The sequence below is a fragment of the Anguilla anguilla genome, chromosome 2, assembly GCF_013347855.1.
Source record: "Anguilla anguilla isolate fAngAng1 chromosome 2, fAngAng1.pri, whole genome shotgun sequence".
Taxonomy (NCBI): Eukaryota; Metazoa; Chordata; class Actinopteri; order Anguilliformes; family Anguillidae; genus Anguilla; species Anguilla anguilla.
The window spans coordinates 59,939,258-59,958,376 of NC_049202.1; the positions used below are offsets into that span (position 1 = coordinate 59,939,258).

The 19,119-nt window shown below is 38.3% G+C and overlaps 1 protein-coding gene across 1 annotated transcript in view; it reads right to left on the reverse strand.

Moving 5' to 3' along the window:
- Positions 1-19,119, reverse strand: part of LOC118220379 (deleted in malignant brain tumors 1 protein-like) — a 34,483-nt gene that overhangs the window by 13,099 nt on the left and 2,265 nt on the right. The window contains exons 3-12 of the mRNA XM_035404245.1: positions 17,413-17,727; positions 16,277-16,456; positions 13,786-14,100; positions 12,651-12,830; positions 10,160-10,474; positions 9,024-9,203; positions 6,533-6,847; positions 5,397-5,576; positions 2,906-3,220; positions 1,770-1,949 (exon numbers count right to left, since the gene is read on the reverse strand). Coding sequence (XP_035260136.1) covers positions 1,770-1,949; positions 2,906-3,220; positions 5,397-5,576; positions 6,533-6,847; positions 9,024-9,203; positions 10,160-10,474; positions 12,651-12,830; positions 13,786-14,100; positions 16,277-16,456; positions 17,413-17,727 — 2,475 coding nt within the window. The remainder of the gene's footprint in view (positions 1-1,769; positions 1,950-2,905; positions 3,221-5,396; positions 5,577-6,532; positions 6,848-9,023; positions 9,204-10,159; positions 10,475-12,650; positions 12,831-13,785; positions 14,101-16,276; positions 16,457-17,412; positions 17,728-19,119) is intronic.

Genomic DNA, 19,119 nt, shown 5'->3' on the forward strand with positions numbered 1-19,119 from the left:
TTGTGGGTTCTCTTAAATGTAGCTTATCCAAAGTTGTTGGTCTAATAACATTATGCCACTGGCCAGTCTCTTCCTAAAGGTGCACTGTGATAACGCGAACGGGTGTGTCGCTTCATAGCCGTTACTGTATTGTAGGGCTGCCGCAATTAGTCGACATAATCGATGACGTCGATGCTGAAAATGCATCGACTTAAATATTTTAAAGCGACACTTCTTTTTTTTATTTTCATAAATTTACCTTTTTGATTTCTAAAACGCTTCAATTCATTGTAACAAAGGTTTTTCTTCAATATCACTACGTAATTGCTACATAACATTAGTCGTTTTCGGCTCCAGTCATTGGTCGGCTCCAGTCAACGCTACAGTTTTACAGTTTTTATGGCGGCAGCAGCAGAGTCCGACTCGGTTGCTAAAGAGGTTCAGAGGTTCCAAAAATAGCTGTGCGTAATACCACACGTGTTGTTTACGGTGGTGTCACCATCTTCAGTACAGTCTGGCTTGATTAACAATTCATTTATTCAGTAGGTGAAAGTATAAGCTTTCTAACAATGTATAACATGTCTAATTTTGCTTTTGGAATAGCATTTTATAGGTCAGTGTAACCAAAATAGTCTTATTATTGTGTCACCTCATAGCTGTTACTGTATTATGTATTATAGCATGGCTGGAACACTGTATTGACCAATCAGCATCTAGGACCAGAACTATCTGTTTTATAATTAAGCAATAAGACATACAGAACATAAAGTTAGGAGATAAGCTATAATATTAACTATTAATTAACATTAGCTAGCTATATGCTTGGTTACTCATTTAAGCATACTAACGTAACTTCTCTTGAATTTTACAATAGCAACATTATGGTACACGCTCACATAGACTACCAAGTTACGCAAACTAAACTAGTAATATTAATGTTAGCCTACACCTTGCTAACTTCTCAGTCACTCCACTTCTATAAGATGACAAAATCCTAGAAAGAGTCTAGTTAAGTATCATCACTTTTGCATAGGGTATATTCATCTGTATGTTGTCATTTACATAAGTGATAAATGGGTGAAACGGTGCAGTTTTTGGCTCAAAAGACACACCGTAAATTTTGTTAGTGTGTTTTGAAATCATCCATAGACAACTATATCACCTGTGTTTTCTTAATAACGTACGTATTGCCAATGGTACAATTTCTTGTTAAAGGTGCCCACTGATATTATAAACTGCATGCCAGCCATGCTATAATACACAATATAGACCCCTTCATGGCCTAAGTCATCAAAAATGTACATGCACATTTTAGCATCGGAAGTACGGAAATTCTCTTATTATGGAACTGGTGTGATAGAGGGGGAATTGCTTCATGCTACCACTTTTTCGGAACTACTCAAATACAGAAAATGTAGTGTTTGTGGCTATATATGTGTATCTGATGAAAAACAAGTTTTCAACATACAAAAATTACAAGTTACTCACACATACAAAGCACTGTTTATAAGTCATTCATTCAAACTGGCAAAATCTAGGCCTACCTTTAAAAGTATTGATGTCCAAATTATACCCAGTTACAAGAAACAATACTGGCTATTTTAGCTCGCGCACATTAAACAAGCTGTATACCAAAGCAATGCTACCCAATGTTTCCAATATTGTTTCACGCAGCTTTAAACAATTTTACAAACATATTTCCAATTTGGACATCTTTATTTCTTTCTTTTTTGGTGGAACAGAGAGGCCAGCTTGGGATTCAATTTACTAAAGACATAATACAGACTTACTGGTCAAAGAGGTCACTGGAAATGTGACATTGTTGGCAGCACTGGTAAGGTTGGATCCGGGAAATGATGTTGTGATACTGCCGCTGGAACTTGTTGAGCTTGATGCTTCTGAACTGACGTTGATACCAGGTATTAGGGCTGGTGTTGTATTCACCAAACTTGCATTTATGGAACTACTCCCTACAACAGAACACAAAGCAATAATGTGGTAGTTAAAAATCAGTGTCAAGGCCTCGACGTCTTGAAGTTCGTAGCAACATCGTAAAAATTTTTTTAACATCTTTTGCTTAGATATAGCTTGCCAGCTAGCTTGCATTCTCTTCCCACTATTTCTTTAGTTTTTTGGTCTATAACATTGCTTGTTTTTATGAAATAGCTATCTTTTCACTCATCAATAGCAAGACCACACAACCCTGAGATGCTTGCTGTCACAATCGAGAGATCTACTTTTTCATTATCGGTTATAGTTATTTTAGAACCTTAGTTCTTTTTTCTTAATGCTTACCTGCCCATTCAGTATTTTTTTTTTTTTACAGTGAAATTATTAATCAATCTGGTCACACATTATACCACTTGAAAGTGCTAAAACTCACAATTATATCTGTATATGCTATTTTATGATGCCAATGTTTTAACAACAATGGTTCCTTATTTTGTAATGTGGGTTGGCAAAACAAGCTTGGGGGGGTGCATCTTCTATGCATTTTTGAAATGACAACATGAATTTCGGTTAAGTCGGTGTCTTCATGACAGAAAGGATCCAGTGAACAAAATCCACTGTCATTTTTTGTCCTAAAACGTGCAAACTTAGAGAAACATCGAAAGACTGTCCATTGTTCACACTGTTTGCATTTTGTTCACAATGACAGTAACACATACCCACCCACATTCAGTGGACTTCTAGAGCATGTCACAAACATTACCCAGCACTAAAATCAAAAGTGGATTATAAATACTGCCTCCCGCCAAAGATATCACTCAACATTGATTATAAAACTGGCTCACAGTTATTAATGATTACGAACATTAACACAGACATGTGAATTGCACTTAAACTGAACACTGCATATGTTCTCATGTTCATCTTTGTAACAGTCCATTTGAGGCAATTAAAAAACAAACTGAAGATTTCCTACCTGAGCAAACCACGCCAGCATCTTCATTGTGACCACAGTTGTGTGACCCAAACCCAGGGTGCTGGCACTGTGTCAGGGCAGATTCACTTCCTGAACACCTCACATCATCCAACCAGATGGGCCCGCTGCCCTCTCCAAAGTGGGCAGAGCTTTGAGCAGCCACAGCTCTGCCACAGCCCACCTGTCTACACACCACCTCAGCGTTGTCTAGGTCCCAGATGTCATCACACACCGTTCCCCACTGACCATCATGGTAGATCTCCACTCTGCCAGAGCATGGGTCATCTCCATTCACCAGTCTGATCTGGTCACTGGCTACAACAATCATATGAACAGACCAATGAGTTTTGTGTTTTCTTTCCTACGAATGTCACACAATTCATTGAATTCACTGAACGTGCCATTGAGGTGCAGGTTTGCACGGCAAACATTCACTTTCTGATGGTAATCAGTAGAAAATGAGGCCAAGGTAGAATAAATAATATTGGCTATTTCTTAAGGGTTGCGAGTTTGTGGTCATTGGGGTTATTTCTGTAGGTAACCCTGAAAACTGCCGCAGTGCTGTATAGGTATGGGGCATGCCCCGCCAAGCTGTAACTTGCCGGACAGCACACCTGCCATCCCACAATGTGGCGTACAGCACTCTGTTTCTTGTTTCTTATTAAAAGCAATGTTAAAACTGTTCATATTATTGGCCTGCTTTTTTGCACCGTATTTTTCTATTGTGGGTTCTCTTAAATGTAGCTTATCCAAAGTTGTTGGTCTAATAACATTATGCCACTGGCCAGTCTCTTCCTAAAGGTGCACTGTGATAACGCGAACGGGTGTGTCGCTTCATAGCCGTTACTGTATTGTAGGGCTGCCGCAATTAGTCGACATAATCGATGACGTCGATGCTGAAAATGCATCGACTTAAATATTTTAAAGCGACACTTCTTTTTTTAATTTTCATAAATTTACCTTTTTGATTTCTAAAACGCTTCAATTCATTGTAACAAAGGTTTTTCTTCAATATCACTACGTAATTGCTACATAACATTAGTCGTTTTCGGCTCCAGTCATTGGTCGGCTCCAGTCAACGCTACAGTTTTACAGTTTTTATGGCGGCAGCAGCAGAGTCCGACTCGGTTGCTAAAGAGGTTCAGAGGTTCCAAAAATAGCTGTGCGTAATACCACACGTGTTGTTTACGGTGGTGTCACCATCTTCAGTACAGTCTGGCTTGATTAACAATTCATTTATTCAGTAGGTGAAAGTATAAGCTTTCTAACAATGTATAACATGTCTAATTTTGCTTTTGGAATAGCATTTTATAGGTCAGTGTAACCAAAATAGTCTTATTATTGTGTCACCTCATAGCTGTTACTGTATTATGTATTATAGCATGGCTGGAACACTGTATTGACCAATCAGCATCTAGGACCAGAACTATCTGTTTTATAATTAAGCAATAAGACATACAGAACATAAAGTTAGGAGATAAGCTATAATATTAACTATTAATTAACATTAGCTAGCTATATGCTTGGTTACTCATTTAAGCATACTAACGTAACTTCTCTTGAATTTTACAATAGCAACATTATGGTACACGCTCACATAGACTACCAAGTTACGCAAACTAAACTAGTAATATTAATGTTAGCCTACACCTTGCTAACTTCTCAGTCACTCCACTTCTATAAGATGACAAAATCCTAGAAAGAGTCTAGTTAAGTATCATCACTTTTGCATAGGGTATATTCATCTGTATGTTGTCATTTACATAAGTGATAAATGGGTGAAACGGTGCAGTTTTTGGCTCAAAAGACACACCGTAAATTTTGTTAGTGTGTTTTGAAATCATCCATAGACAACTATATCACCTGTGTTTTCTTAATAACGTACGTATTGCCAATGGTACAATTTCTTGTTAAAGGTGCCCACTGATATTATAAACTGCATGCCAGCCATGCTATAATACACAATATAGACCCCTTCATGGCCTAAGTCATCAAAAATGTACATGCACATTTTAGCATCGGAAGTACGGAAATTCTCTTATTATGGAACTGGTGTGATAGAGGGGGAATTGCTTCATGCTACCACTTTTTCGGAACTACTCAAATACAGAAAATGTAGTGTTTGTGGCTATATATGTGTATCTGATGAAAAACAAGTTTTCAACATACAAAAATTACAAGTTACTCACACATACAAAGCACTGTTTATAAGTCATTCATTCAAACTGGCAAAATCTAGGCCTACCTTTAAAAGTATTGATGTCCAAATTATACCCAGTTACAAGAAACAATACTGGCTATTTTAGCTCGCGCACATTAAACAAGCTGTATACCAAAGCAATGCTACCCAATGTTTCCAATATTGTTTCACGCAGCTTTAAACAATTTTACAAACATATTTCCAATTTGGACATCTTTATTTCTTTCTTTTTTGGTGGAACAGAGAGGCCAGCTTGGGATTCAATTTACTAAAGACATAATACAGACTTACTGGTCAAAGAGGTCACTGGAAATGTGACATTGTTGGCAGCACTGGTAAGGTTGGATCCGGGAAATGATGTTGTGATACTGCCGCTGGAACTTGTTGAGCTTGATGCTTCTGAACTGACGTTGATACCAGGTATTAGGGCTGGTGTTGTATTCACCAAACTTGCATTTATGGAACTACTCCCTACAACAGAACACAAAGCAATAATGTGGTAGTTAAAAATCAGTGTCAAGGCCTCGACGTCTTGAAGTTCGTAGCAACATCGTAAAAAAATTTTTAACATCTTTTGCTTAGATATAGCTTGCCAGCTAGCTTGCATTCTCTTCCCACTATTTCTTTAGTTTTTTGGTCTATAACATTGCTTGTTTTTATGAAATAGCTATCTTTTCACTCATCAATAGCAAGACCACACAACCCTGAGATGCTTGCTGTCACAATCGAGAGATCTACTTTTTCATTATCGGTTATAGTTATTTTAGAACCTTAGTTCTTTTTTCTTAATGCTTACCTGCCCATTCAGTATTTTTTTTTTTTTACAGTGAAATTATTAATCAATCTGGTCACACATTATACCACTTGAAAGTGCTAAAACTCACAATTATATCTGTATATGCTATTTTATGATGCCAATGTTTTAACAACAATGGTTCCTTATTTTGTAATGTGGGTTGGCAAAACAAGCTTGGGGGGGTGCATCTTCTATGCATTTTTGAAATGACAACATGAATTTCGGTTAAGTCGGTGTCTTCATGACAGAAAGGATCCAGTGAACAAAATCCACTGTCATTTTTTGTCCTAAAACGTGCAAACTTAGAGAAACATCGAAAGACTGTCCATTGTTCACACTGTTTGCATTTTGTTCACAATGACAGTAACACATACCCACCCACATTCAGTGGACTTCTAGAGCATGTCACAAACATTACCCAGCACTAAAATCAAAAGTGGATTATAAATACTGCCTCCCGCCAAAGATATCACTCAACATTGATTATAAAACTGGCTCACAGTTATTAATGATTACGAACATTAACACAGACATGTGAATTGCACTTAAACTGAACACTGCATATGTTCTCATGTTCATCTTTGTAACAGTCCATTTGAGGCAATTAAAAAACAAACTGAAGATTTCCTACCTGAGCAAACCACGCCAGCATCTTCATTGTGACCACAGTTGTGTGACCCAAACCCAGGGTGCTGGCACTGTGTCAGGGCAGATTCACTTCCTGAACACCTCACATCATCCAACCAGATGGGCCCGCTGCCCTCTCCAAAGTGGGCAGAGCTTTGAGCAGCCACAGCTCTGCCACAGCCCACCTGTCTACACACCACCTCAGCGTTGTCTAGGTCCCAGATGTCATCACACACCGTTCCCCACTGACCATCATGGTAGATCTCCACTCTGCCAGAGCATGGGTCATCTCCATTCACCAGTCTGATCTGGTCACTGGCTACAACAATCATATGAACAGACCAATGAGTTTTGTGTTTTCTTTCCTACGAATGTCACACAATTCATTGAATTCACTGAACGTGCCATTGAGGTGCAGGTTTGCACGGCAAACATTCACTTTCTGATGGTAATCAGTAGAAAATGAGGCCAAGGTAGAATAAATAATATTGGCTATTTCTTAAGGGTTGCGAGTTTGTGGTCATTGGGGTTATTTCTGTAGGTAACCCTGAAAACTGCCGCAGTGCTGTATAGGTATGGGGCATGCCCCGCCAAGCTGTAACTTGCCGGACAGCACACCTGCCATCCCACAATGTGGCGTACAGCACTCTGTTTCTTGTTTCTTATTAAAAGCAATGTTAAAACTGTTCATATTATTGGCCTGCTTTTTTGCACCGTATTTTTCTATTGTGGGTTCTCTTAAATGTAGCTTATCCAAAGTTGTTGGTCTAATAACATTATGCCACTGGCCAGTCTCTTCCTAAAGGTGCACTGTGATAACGCGAACGGGTGTGTCGCTTCATAGCCGTTACTGTATTGTAGGGCTGCCGCAATTAGTCGACATAATCGATGACGTCGATGCTGAAAATGCATCGACTTAAATATTTTAAAGCGACACTTCTTTTTTTTATTTTCATAAATTTACCTTTTTGATTTCTAAAACGCTTCAATTCATTGTAACAAAGGTTTTTCTTCAATATCACTACGTAATTGCTACATAACATTAGTCGTTTTCGGCTCCAGTCATTGGTCGGCTCCAGTCAACGCTACAGTTTTACAGTTTTTATGGCGGCAGCAGCAGAGTCCGACTCGGTTGCTAAAGAGGTTCAGAGGTTCCAAAAATAGCTGTGCGTAATACCACACGTGTTGTTTACGGTGGTGTCACCATCTTCAGTACAGTCTGGCTTGATTAACAATTCATTTATTCAGTAGGTGAAAGTATAAGCTTTCTAACAATGTATAACATGTCTAATTTTGCTTTTGGAATAGCATTTTATAGGTCAGTGTAACCAAAATAGTCTTATTATTGTGTCACCTCATAGCTGTTACTGTATTATGTATTATAGCATGGCTGGAACACTGTATTGACCAATCAGCATCTAGGACCAGAACTATCTGTTTTATAATTAAGCAATAAGACATACAGAACATAAAGTTAGGAGATAAGCTATAATATTAACTATTAATTAACATTAGCTAGCTATATGCTTGGTTACTCATTTAAGCATACTAACGTAACTTCTCTTGAATTTTACAATAGCAACATTATGGTACACGCTCACATAGACTACCAAGTTACGCAAACTAAACTAGTAATATTAATGTTAGCCTACACCTTGCTAACTTCTCAGTCACTCCACTTCTATAAGATGACAAAATCCTAGAAAGAGTCTAGTTAAGTATCATCACTTTTGCATAGGGTATATTCATCTGTATGTTGTCATTTACATAAGTGATAAATGGGTGAAACGGTGCAGTTTTTGGCTCAAAAGACACACCGTAAATTTTGTTAGTGTGTTTTGAAATCATCCATAGACAACTATATCACCTGTGTTTTCTTAATAACGTACGTATTGCCAATGGTACAATTTCTTGTTAAAGGTGCCCACTGATATTATAAACTGCATGCCAGCCATGCTATAATACACAATATAGACCCCTTCATGGCCTAAGTCATCAAAAATGTACATGCACATTTTAGCATCGGAAGTACGGAAATTCTCTTATTATGGAACTGGTGTGATAGAGGGGGAATTGCTTCATGCTACCACTTTTTCGGAACTACTCAAATACAGAAAATGTAGTGTTTGTGGCTATATATGTGTATCTGATGAAAAACAAGTTTTCAACATACAAAAATTACAAGTTACTCACACATACAAAGCACTGTTTATAAGTCATTCATTCAAACTGGCAAAATCTAGGCCTACCTTTAAAAGTATTGATGTCCAAATTATACCCAGTTACAAGAAACAATACTGGCTATTTTAGCTCGCGCACATTAAACAAGCTGTATACCAAAGCAATGCTACCCAATGTTTCCAATATTGTTTCACGCAGCTTTAAACAATTTTACAAACATATTTCCAATTTGGACATCTTTATTTCTTTCTTTTTTGGTGGAACAGAGAGGCCAGCTTGGGATTCAATTTACTAAAGACATAATACAGACTTACTGGTCAAAGAGGTCACTGGAAATGTGACATTGTTGGCAGCACTGGTAAGGTTGGATCCGGGAAATGATGTTGTGATACTGCCGCTGGAACTTGTTGAGCTTGATGCTTCTGAACTGACGTTGATACCAGGTATTAGGGCTGGTGTTGTATTCACCAAACTTGCATTTATGGAACTACTCCCTACAACAGAACACAAAGCAATAATGTGGTAGTTAAAAATCAGTGTCAAGGCCTCGACGTCTTGAAGTTCGTAGCAACATCGTAAAAAATTTTTTAACATCTTTTGCTTAGATATAGCTTGCCAGCTAGCTTGCATTCTCTTCCCACTATTTCTTTAGTTTTTTGGTCTATAACATTGCTTGTTTTTATGAAATAGCTATCTTTTCACTCATCAATAGCAAGACCACACAACCCTGAGATGCTTGCTGTCACAATCGAGAGATCTACTTTTTCATTATCGGTTATAGTTATTTTAGAACCTTAGTTCTTTTTTCTTAATGCTTACCTGCCCATTCAGTATTTTTTTTTTTTTACAGTGAAATTATTAATCAATCTGGTCACACATTATACCACTTGAAAGTGCTAAAACTCACAATTATATCTGTATATGCTATTTTATGATGCCAATGTTTTAACAACAATGGTTCCTTATTTTGTAATGTGGGTTGGCAAAACAAGCTTGGGGGGGTGCATCTTCTATGCATTTTTGAAATGACAACATGAATTTCGGTTAAGTCGGTGTCTTCATGACAGAAAGGATCCAGTGAACAAAATCCACTGTCATTTTTTGTCCTAAAACGTGCAAACTTAGAGAAACATCGAAAGACTGTCCATTGTTCACACTGTTTGCATTTTGTTCACAATGACAGTAACACATACCCACCCACATTCAGTGGACTTCTAGAGCATGTCACAAACATTACCCAGCACTAAAATCAAAAGTGGATTATAAATACTGCCTCCCGCCAAAGATATCACTCAACATTGATTATAAAACTGGCTCACAGTTATTAATGATTACGAACATTAACACAGACATGTGAATTGCACTTAAACTGAACACTGCATATGTTCTCATGTTCATCTTTGTAACAGTCCATTTGAGGCAATTAAAAAACAAACTGAAGATTTCCTACCTGAGCAAACCACGCCAGCATCTTCATTGTGACCACAGTTGTGTGACCCAAACCCAGGGTGCTGGCACTGTGTCAGGGCAGATTCACTTCCTGAACACCTCACATCATCCAACCAGATGGGCCCGCTGCCCTCTCCAAAGTGGGCAGAGCTTTGAGCAGCCACAGCTCTGCCACAGCCCACCTGTCTACACACCACCTCAGCGTTGTCTAGGTCCCAGATGTCATCACACACCGTTCCCCACTGACCATCATGGTAGATCTCCACTCTGCCAGAGCATGGGTCATCTCCATTCACCAGTCTGATCTGGTCACTGGCTACAACAATCATATGAACAGACCAATGAGTTTTGTGTTTTCTTTCCTACGAATGTCACACAATTCATTGAATTCACTGAACGTGCCATTGAGGTGCAGGTTTGCACGGCAAACATTCACTTTCTGATGGTAATCAGTAGAAAATGAGGCCAAGGTAGAATAAATAATATTGGCTATTTCTTAAGGGTTGCGAGTTTGTGGTCATTGGGGTTATTTCTGTAGGTAACCCTGAAAACTGCCGCAGTGCTGTATAGGTATGGGGCATGCCCCGCCAAGCTGTAACTTGCCGGACAGCACACCTGCCATCCCACAATGTGGCGTACAGCACTCTGTTTCTTGTTTCTTATTAAAAGCAATGTTAAAACTGTTCATATTATTGGCCTGCTTTTTTGCACCGTATTTTTCTATTGTGGGTTCTCTTAAATGTAGCTTATCCAAAGTTGTTGGTCTAATAACATTATGCCACTGGCCAGTCTCTTCCTAAAGGTGCACTGTGATAACGCGAACGGGTGTGTCGCTTCATAGCCGTTACTGTATTGTAGGGCTGCCGCAATTAGTCGACATAATCGATGACGTCGATGCTGAAAATGCATCGACTTAAATATTTTAAAGCGACACTTCTTTTTTTTATTTTCATAAATTTACCTTTTTGATTTCTAAAACGCTTCAATTCATTGTAACAAAGGTTTTTCTTCAATATCACTACGTAATTGCTACATAACATTAGTCGTTTTCGGCTCCAGTCATTGGTCGGCTCCAGTCAACGCTACAGTTTTACAGTTTTTATGGCGGCAGCAGCAGAGTCCGACTCGGTTGCTAAAGAGGTTCAGAGGTTCCAAAAATAGCTGTGCGTAATACCACACGTGTTGTTTACGGTGGTGTCACCATCTTCAGTACAGTCTGGCTTGATTAACAATTCATTTATTCAGTAGGTGAAAGTATAAGCTTTCTAACAATGTATAACATGTCTAATTTTGCTTTTGGAATAGCATTTTATAGGTCAGTGTAACCAAAATAGTCTTATTATTGTGTCACCTCATAGCTGTTACTGTATTATGTATTATAGCATGGCTGGAACACTGTATTGACCAATCAGCATCTAGGACCAGAACTATCTGTTTTATAATTAAGCAATAAGACATACAGAACATAAAGTTAGGAGATAAGCTATAATATTAACTATTAATTAACATTAGCTAGCTATATGCTTGGTTACTCATTTAAGCATACTAACGTAACTTCTCTTGAATTTTACAATAGCAACATTATGGTACACGCTCACATAGACTACCAAGTTACGCAAACTAAACTAGTAATATTAATGTTAGCCTACACCTTGCTAACTTCTCAGTCACTCCACTTCTATAAGATGACAAAATCCTAGAAAGAGTCTAGTTAAGTATCATCACTTTTGCATAGGGTATATTCATCTGTATGTTGTCATTTACATAAGTGATAAATGGGTGAAACGGTGCAGTTTTTGGCTCAAAAGACACACCGTAAATTTTGTTAGTGTGTTTTGAAATCATCCATAGACAACTATATCACCTGTGTTTTCTTAATAACGTACGTATTGCCAATGGTACAATTTCTCGTTAAAGGTGCCCACTGATATTATAAACTGCATGCCAGCCATGCTATAATACACAATATAGACCCCTTCATGGCCTAAGTCATCAAAAATGTACATGCACATTTTAGCATCGGAAGTACGGAAATTCTCTTATTATGGAACTGGTGTGATAGAGGGGGAATTGCTTCATGCTACCACTTTTTCGGAACTACTCAAATACAGAAAATGTAGTGTTTGTGGCTATATATGTGTATCTGATGAAAAACAAGTTTTCAACATACAAAAATTACAAGTTACTCACACATACAAAGCACTGTTTATAAGTCATTCATTCAAACTGGCAAAATCTAGGCCTACCTTTAAAAGTATTGATGTCCAAATTATACCCAGTTACAAGAAACAATACTGGCTATTTTAGCTCGCGCACATTAAACAAGCTGTATACCAAAGCAATGCTACCCAATGTTTCCAATATTGTTTCACGCAGCTTTAAACAATTTTACAAACATATTTCCAATTTGGACATCTTTATTTCTTTCTTTTTTGGTGGAACAGAGAGGCCAGCTTGGGATTCAATTTACTAAAGACATAATACAGACTTACTGGTCAAAGAGGTCACTGGAAATGTGACATTGTTGGCAGCACTGGTAAGGTTGGATCCGGGAAATGATGTTGTGATACTGCCGCTGGAACTTGTTGAGCTTGATGCTTCTGAACTGACGTTGATACCAGGTATTAGGGCTGGTGTTGTATTCACCAAACTTGCATTTATGGAACTACTCCCTACAACAGAACACAAAGCAATAATGTGGTAGTTAAAAATCAGTGTCAAGGCCTCGACGTCTTGAAGTTCGTAGCAACATCGTAAAAAATTTTTTAACATCTTTTGCTTAGATATAGCTTGCCAGATAGCTTGCATTCTCTTCCCACTATTTCTTTAGTTTTTTGGTCTATAACATTGCTTGTTTTTATGAAATAGCTATCTTTTCACTCATCAATAGCAAGACCACACAACCCTGAGATGCTTGCTGTCACAATCGAGAGATCTACTTTTTCATTATCGGTTATAGTTATTTTAGAACCTTAGTTCTTTTTTCTTAATGCTTACCTGCCCATTCAGTATTTTTTTTTTTTACAGTGAAATTATTAATCAATCTGGTCACACATTATACCACTTGAAAGTGCTAAAACTCACAATTATATCTGTATATGCTATTTTATGATGCCAATGTTTTAACAACAATGGTTCCTTATTTTGTAATGTGGGTTGGCAAAACAAGCTTGGGGGGGTGCATCTTCTATGCATTTTTGAAATGACAACATGAATTTCGGTTAAGTCGGTGTCTTCATGACAGAAAGGATCCAGTGAACAAAATCCACTGTCATTTTTTGTCCTAAAACGTGCAAACTTAGAGAAACATCGAAAGACTGTCCATTGTTCACACTGTTTGCATTTTGTTCACAATGACAGTAACACATACCCACCCACATTCAGTGGACTTCTAGAGCATGTCACAAACATTACCCAGCACTAAAATCAAAAGTGGATTATAAATACTGCCTCCCGCCAAAGATATCACTCAACATTGATTATAAAACTGGCTCACAGTTATTAATGATTACGAACATTAACACAGACATGTGAATTGCACTTAAACTGAACACTGCATATGTTCTCATGTTCATCTTTGTAACAGTCCATTTGAGGCAATTAAAAAACAAACTGAAGATTTCCTACCTGAGCAAACCACGCCAGCATCTTCATTGTGACCACAGTTGTGTGACCCAAACCCAGGGTGCTGGCACTGTGTCAGGGCAGATTCACTTCCTGAACACCTCACATCATCCAACCAGATGGGCCCGCTGCCCTCTCCAAAGTGGGCAGAGCTTTGAGCAGCCACAGCTCTGCCACAGCCCACCTGTCTACACACCACCTCAGCGTTGTCTAGGTCCCAGATGTCATCACACACCGTTCCCCACTGACCATCATGGTAGATCTCCACTCTGCCAGAGCATGGGTCATCTCCATTCACCAGTCTGATCTGGTCACTGGCTACAACAATCATATGAACAGACCAATGAGTTTTGTGTTTTCTTTCCTACGAATGTCACACAATTCATTGAATTCACTGAACGTGCCATTGAGGTGCAGGTTTGCACGGCAAACATTCACTTTCTGATGGTAATCAGTAGAAAATGAGGCCAAGGTAGAATAAATAATATTGGCTATTTCTTAAGGGTTGCGAGTTTGTGGTCATTGGGGTTATTTCTGTAGGTAACCCTGAAAACTGCCGCAGTGCTGTATAGGTATGGGGCATGCCCCGCCAAGCTGTAACTTGCCGGACAGCACACCTGCCATCCCACAATGTGGCGTACAGCACTCTGTTTCTTGTTTCTTATTAAAAGCAATGTTAAAACTGTTCATATTATTGGCCTGCTTTTTTGCACCGTATTTTTCTATTGTGGGTTCTCTTAAATGTAGCTTATCCAAAGTTGTTGGTCTAATAACATTATGCCACTGGCCAGTCTCTTCCTAAAGGTGCACTGTGATAACGCGAACGGGTGTGTCGCTTCATAGCCGTTACTGTATTGTAGGGCTGCCGCAATTAGTCGACATAATCGATGACGTCGATGCTGAAAATGCATCGACTTAAATATTTTAAAGCGACACTTCTTTTTTTTATTTTCATAAATTTACCTTTTTGATTTCTAAAACGCTTCAATTCATTGTAACAAAGGTTTTTCTTCAATATCACTACGTAATTGCTACATAACATTAGTCGTTTTCGGCTCCAGTCATTGGTCGGCTCCAGTCAACGCTACAGTTTTACAGTTTTTATGGCGGCAGCAGCAGAGTCCGACTCGGTTGCTAAAGAGGTTCAGAGGTTCCAAAAATAGCTGTGCGTAATACCACACGTGTTGTTTACGGTGGTGTCACCATCTTCAGTACAGTCTGGCTTGATTAACAATTCATTTATTCAGTAGGTGAAAGTATAAGCTTTCTAACAATGTATAACATGTCTAATTTTGCTTTTGGAATAGCATTTTATAGGTCAGTGTAACCAAAATAGTCTTATTATTGTGTCACCTCATAGCTGTTACTGTATTATGTATTATAGCATGGCTGGAACACTGTATTGACCAATCAGCATCTAGGACCAGAACTATCTGTTTTATAATTAAGCAATAAGACATACAGAACATAAAGTTAGGAGATAAGCTATAATATTAACTATTAATTAACATTAGCTAGCTATATGCTTGGTTACTCATTTAAGCATACTAACGTAACTTCTCTTGAATTTTACAATAGCAACATTATGGTACACGCTCACATAGACTACCAAGTTACGCAAACTAAACTAGTAATATTAATGTTAGCCTACACCTTGCTAACTTCTCAGTCACTCCACTTCTATAAGATGACAAAATCCTAGAAAGAGTCTAGTTAAGTATCATCACTTTTGCATAGGGTATATTCATCTGTATGTTGTCATTTACATAAGTGATAAATGGGTGAAACGGTGCAGTTTTTGGCTCAAAAGACACACCGTAAATTTTGTTAGTGTGTTTTGAAATCATCCATAGACAACTATATCACCTGTGTTTTCTTAATAACGTACGTATTGCCAATGGTACAATTTCTTGTTAAAGGTGCCCACTGATATTATAAACTGCATGCCAGCCATGCTATAATACACAATATAGACCCCTTCATGGCCTAAGTCATCAAAAATGTACATGCACATTTTAGCATCGGAAGTACGGAAATTCTCTTATTATGGAACTGGTGTGATAGAGGGGGAATTGCTTCATGCTACCACTTTTTCGGAACTACTCAAATACAGAAAATGTAGTGTTTGTGGCTATATATGTGTATCTGATGAAAAACAAGTTTTCAACATACAAAAATTACAAGTTACTCACACATACAAAGCACTGTTTATAAGTCATTCATTCAAACTGGCAAAATCTAGGCCTACCTTTAAAAGTATTGATGTCCAAATTATACCCAGTTACAAGAAACAATACTGGCTATTTTAGCTCGCGCACATTAAACAAGCTGTATACCAAAGCAATGCTACCCAATGTTTCCAATATTGTTTCACGCAGCTTTAAACAATTTTACAAACATATTTCCAATTTGGACATCTTTATTTCTTTCTTTTTTGGTGGAACAGAGAGGCCAGCTTGGGATTCAATTTACTAAAGACATAATACAGACTTACTGGTCAAAGAGGTCACTGGAAATGTGACATTGTTGGCAGCACTGGTAAGGTTGGATCCGGGAAATGATGTTGTGATACTGCCGCTGGAACTTGTTGAGCTTGATGCTTCTGAACTGACGTTGATACCAGGTATTAGGGCTGGTGTTGTATTCACCAAACTTGCATTTATGGAACTACTCCCTACAACAGAACACAAAGCAATAATGTGGTAGTTAAAAATCAGTGTCAAGGCCTCGACGTCTTGAAGTTCGTAGCAACATCGTAAAAAATTTTTTAACATCTTTTGCTTAGATATAGCTTGCCAGCTAGCTTGCATTCTCTTCCCACTATTTCTTTAGTTTTTTGGTCTATAACATTGCTTGTTTTTATGAAATAGCTATCTTTTCACTCATCAATAGCAAGACCACACAACCCTGAGATGCTTGCTGTCACAATCGAGAGATCTACTTTTTCATTATCGGTTATAGTTATTTTAGAACCTTAGTTCTTTTTTCTTAATGCTTACCTGCCCATTCAGTATTTTTTTTTTTTTACAGTGAAATTATTAATCAATCTGGTCACACATTATACCACTTGAAAGTGCTAAAACTCACAATTATATCTGTATATGCTATTTTATGATTCCAATGTTTTAACAACAATGGTTCCTTATTTTGTAATGTGGGTTGGCAAAACAAGCTTGGGGGGGTGCATCTTCTATGCATTTTTGAAATGACAACATGAATTTCGGTTAAGTCGGTGTCTTCATGACAGAAAGGATCCAGTGAACAAAATCCACTGTCATTTTTTGTCCTAAAACGTGCAAACTTAGAGAAACATCGAAAGACTGTCCATTGTTCACACTGTTTGCATTTTGTTCACAATGACAGTAACACATACCCACCCACATTCAGTGGACTTCTAGAGCATGTCACAAACATTACCCAGCACTAAAATCAAAAGTGGATTATAAATACTGCCTCCCGCCAAAGATATCACTCAACATTGATTATAAAACTGGCTCACAGTTATTAATGATTACGAACATTAACACAGACATGTGAATTGCACTTAAACTGAACACTGCATATGTTCTCATGTTCATCTTTGTAACAGTCCATTTGAGGCAATTAAAAAACAAACTGAAGATTTCCTACCTGAGCAAACCACGCCAGCATCTTCATTGTGACCACAGTTGTGTGACCCAAACCCAGGGTGCTGGCACTGTGTCAGGGCAGATTCACTTCCTGAACACCTCACATCATCCAACCAGATGGGCCCGCTGCCCTCTCCAAAGTGGGCAGAGCTTTGAGCAGCCACAGCTCTGCCACAGCCCACCTGTCTACACACCACCTCAGCGTTGTCTAGGTCCCAGATGTCATCACACACCGTTCCCCACTGACCATCATGGTAGATCTCCACTCTGCCAGAGCATGGGTCATCTCCATTCACCAGTCTGATCTGGTCACTGGCTACAACAATCATATGAACAGACCAATGAGTTTTGTGTTTTCTTTCCTACGAATGTCACACAATTCATTGAATTCACTGAACGTGCCATTGAGGTGCAGGTTTGCACGGCAAACATTCACTTTCTGATGGTAATCAGTAGAAAATGAGGCCAAGGTAGAATAAATAATATTGGCTATTTCTTAAGGGTTGCGAGTTTGTGGTCATTGGGGTTATTTCTGTAGGTAACCCTGAAAACTGCCGCAGTGCTGTATAGGTATGGGGCATGCCCCGCCAAGCTGTAACTTGCCGGACAGCACACCTGCCATCCCACAATGTGGCGTACAGCACTCTGTTTCTTGTTTCTTATTAAAAGCAATGTTAAAACTGTTCATATTATTGGCCTGCTTTTTTGCACCGTATTTTTCTATTGTGGGTTCTCTTAAATGTAGCTTATCCAAAGTTGTTGGTCTAATAACATTATGCCACTGGCCAGTCTCTTCCTAAAGGTGCACTGTGATAACGCGAACGGGTGTGTCGCTTCATAGCCGTTACTGTATTGTAGGGCTGCCGCAATTAGTCGACATAATCGATGACGTCGATGCTGAAAATGCATCGACTTAAATATTTTAAAGCGACACTTCTTTTTTTAATTTTCATAAATTTACCTTTTTGATTTCTAAAACGCTTCAATTCATTGTAACAAAGGTTTTTCTTCAATATCACTACGTAATTGCTACATAACATTAGTCGTTTTCGGCTCCAGTCATTGGTCGGCTCCAGTCAACGCTACAGTTTTACAGTTTTTATGGCGGCAGCAGCAGAGTCCGACTCGGTTGCTAAAGAGGTTCAGAGGTTCCAAAAATAGCTGTGCGTAATACCACACGTGTTGTTTACGGTGGTGTCACCATCTTCAGTACAGTCTGGCTTGATTAACAATTCATTTATTCAGTAGGTGAAAGTATAAGCTTTCTAACAATGTATAACATGTCTAATTTTGCTTTTGGAATAGCATTTTATAGGTCAGTGTAACCAAAATAGTCTTATTATTGTGTCACCTCATAGCTGTTACTGTATTATGTATTATAGCATGGCTGGAACACTGTATTGACCAATCAGCATCTAGGACCAGAACTATCTGTTTTATAATTAAGCAATAAGACATACAGAACATAAAGTTAGGAGATAAGCTATAATATTAACTATTAATTAACATTAGCTAGCTATATGCTTGGTTACTCATTTAAGCATACTAACGTAACTTCTCTTGAATTTTACAATAGCAACATTATGGTACACGCTCACATAGACTACCAAGTTACGCAAACTAAACTAGTAATATTAATGTTAGCCTACACCTTGCTAACTTCTCAGTCACTCCACTTCTATAAGATGACAAAATCCTAGAAAGAGTC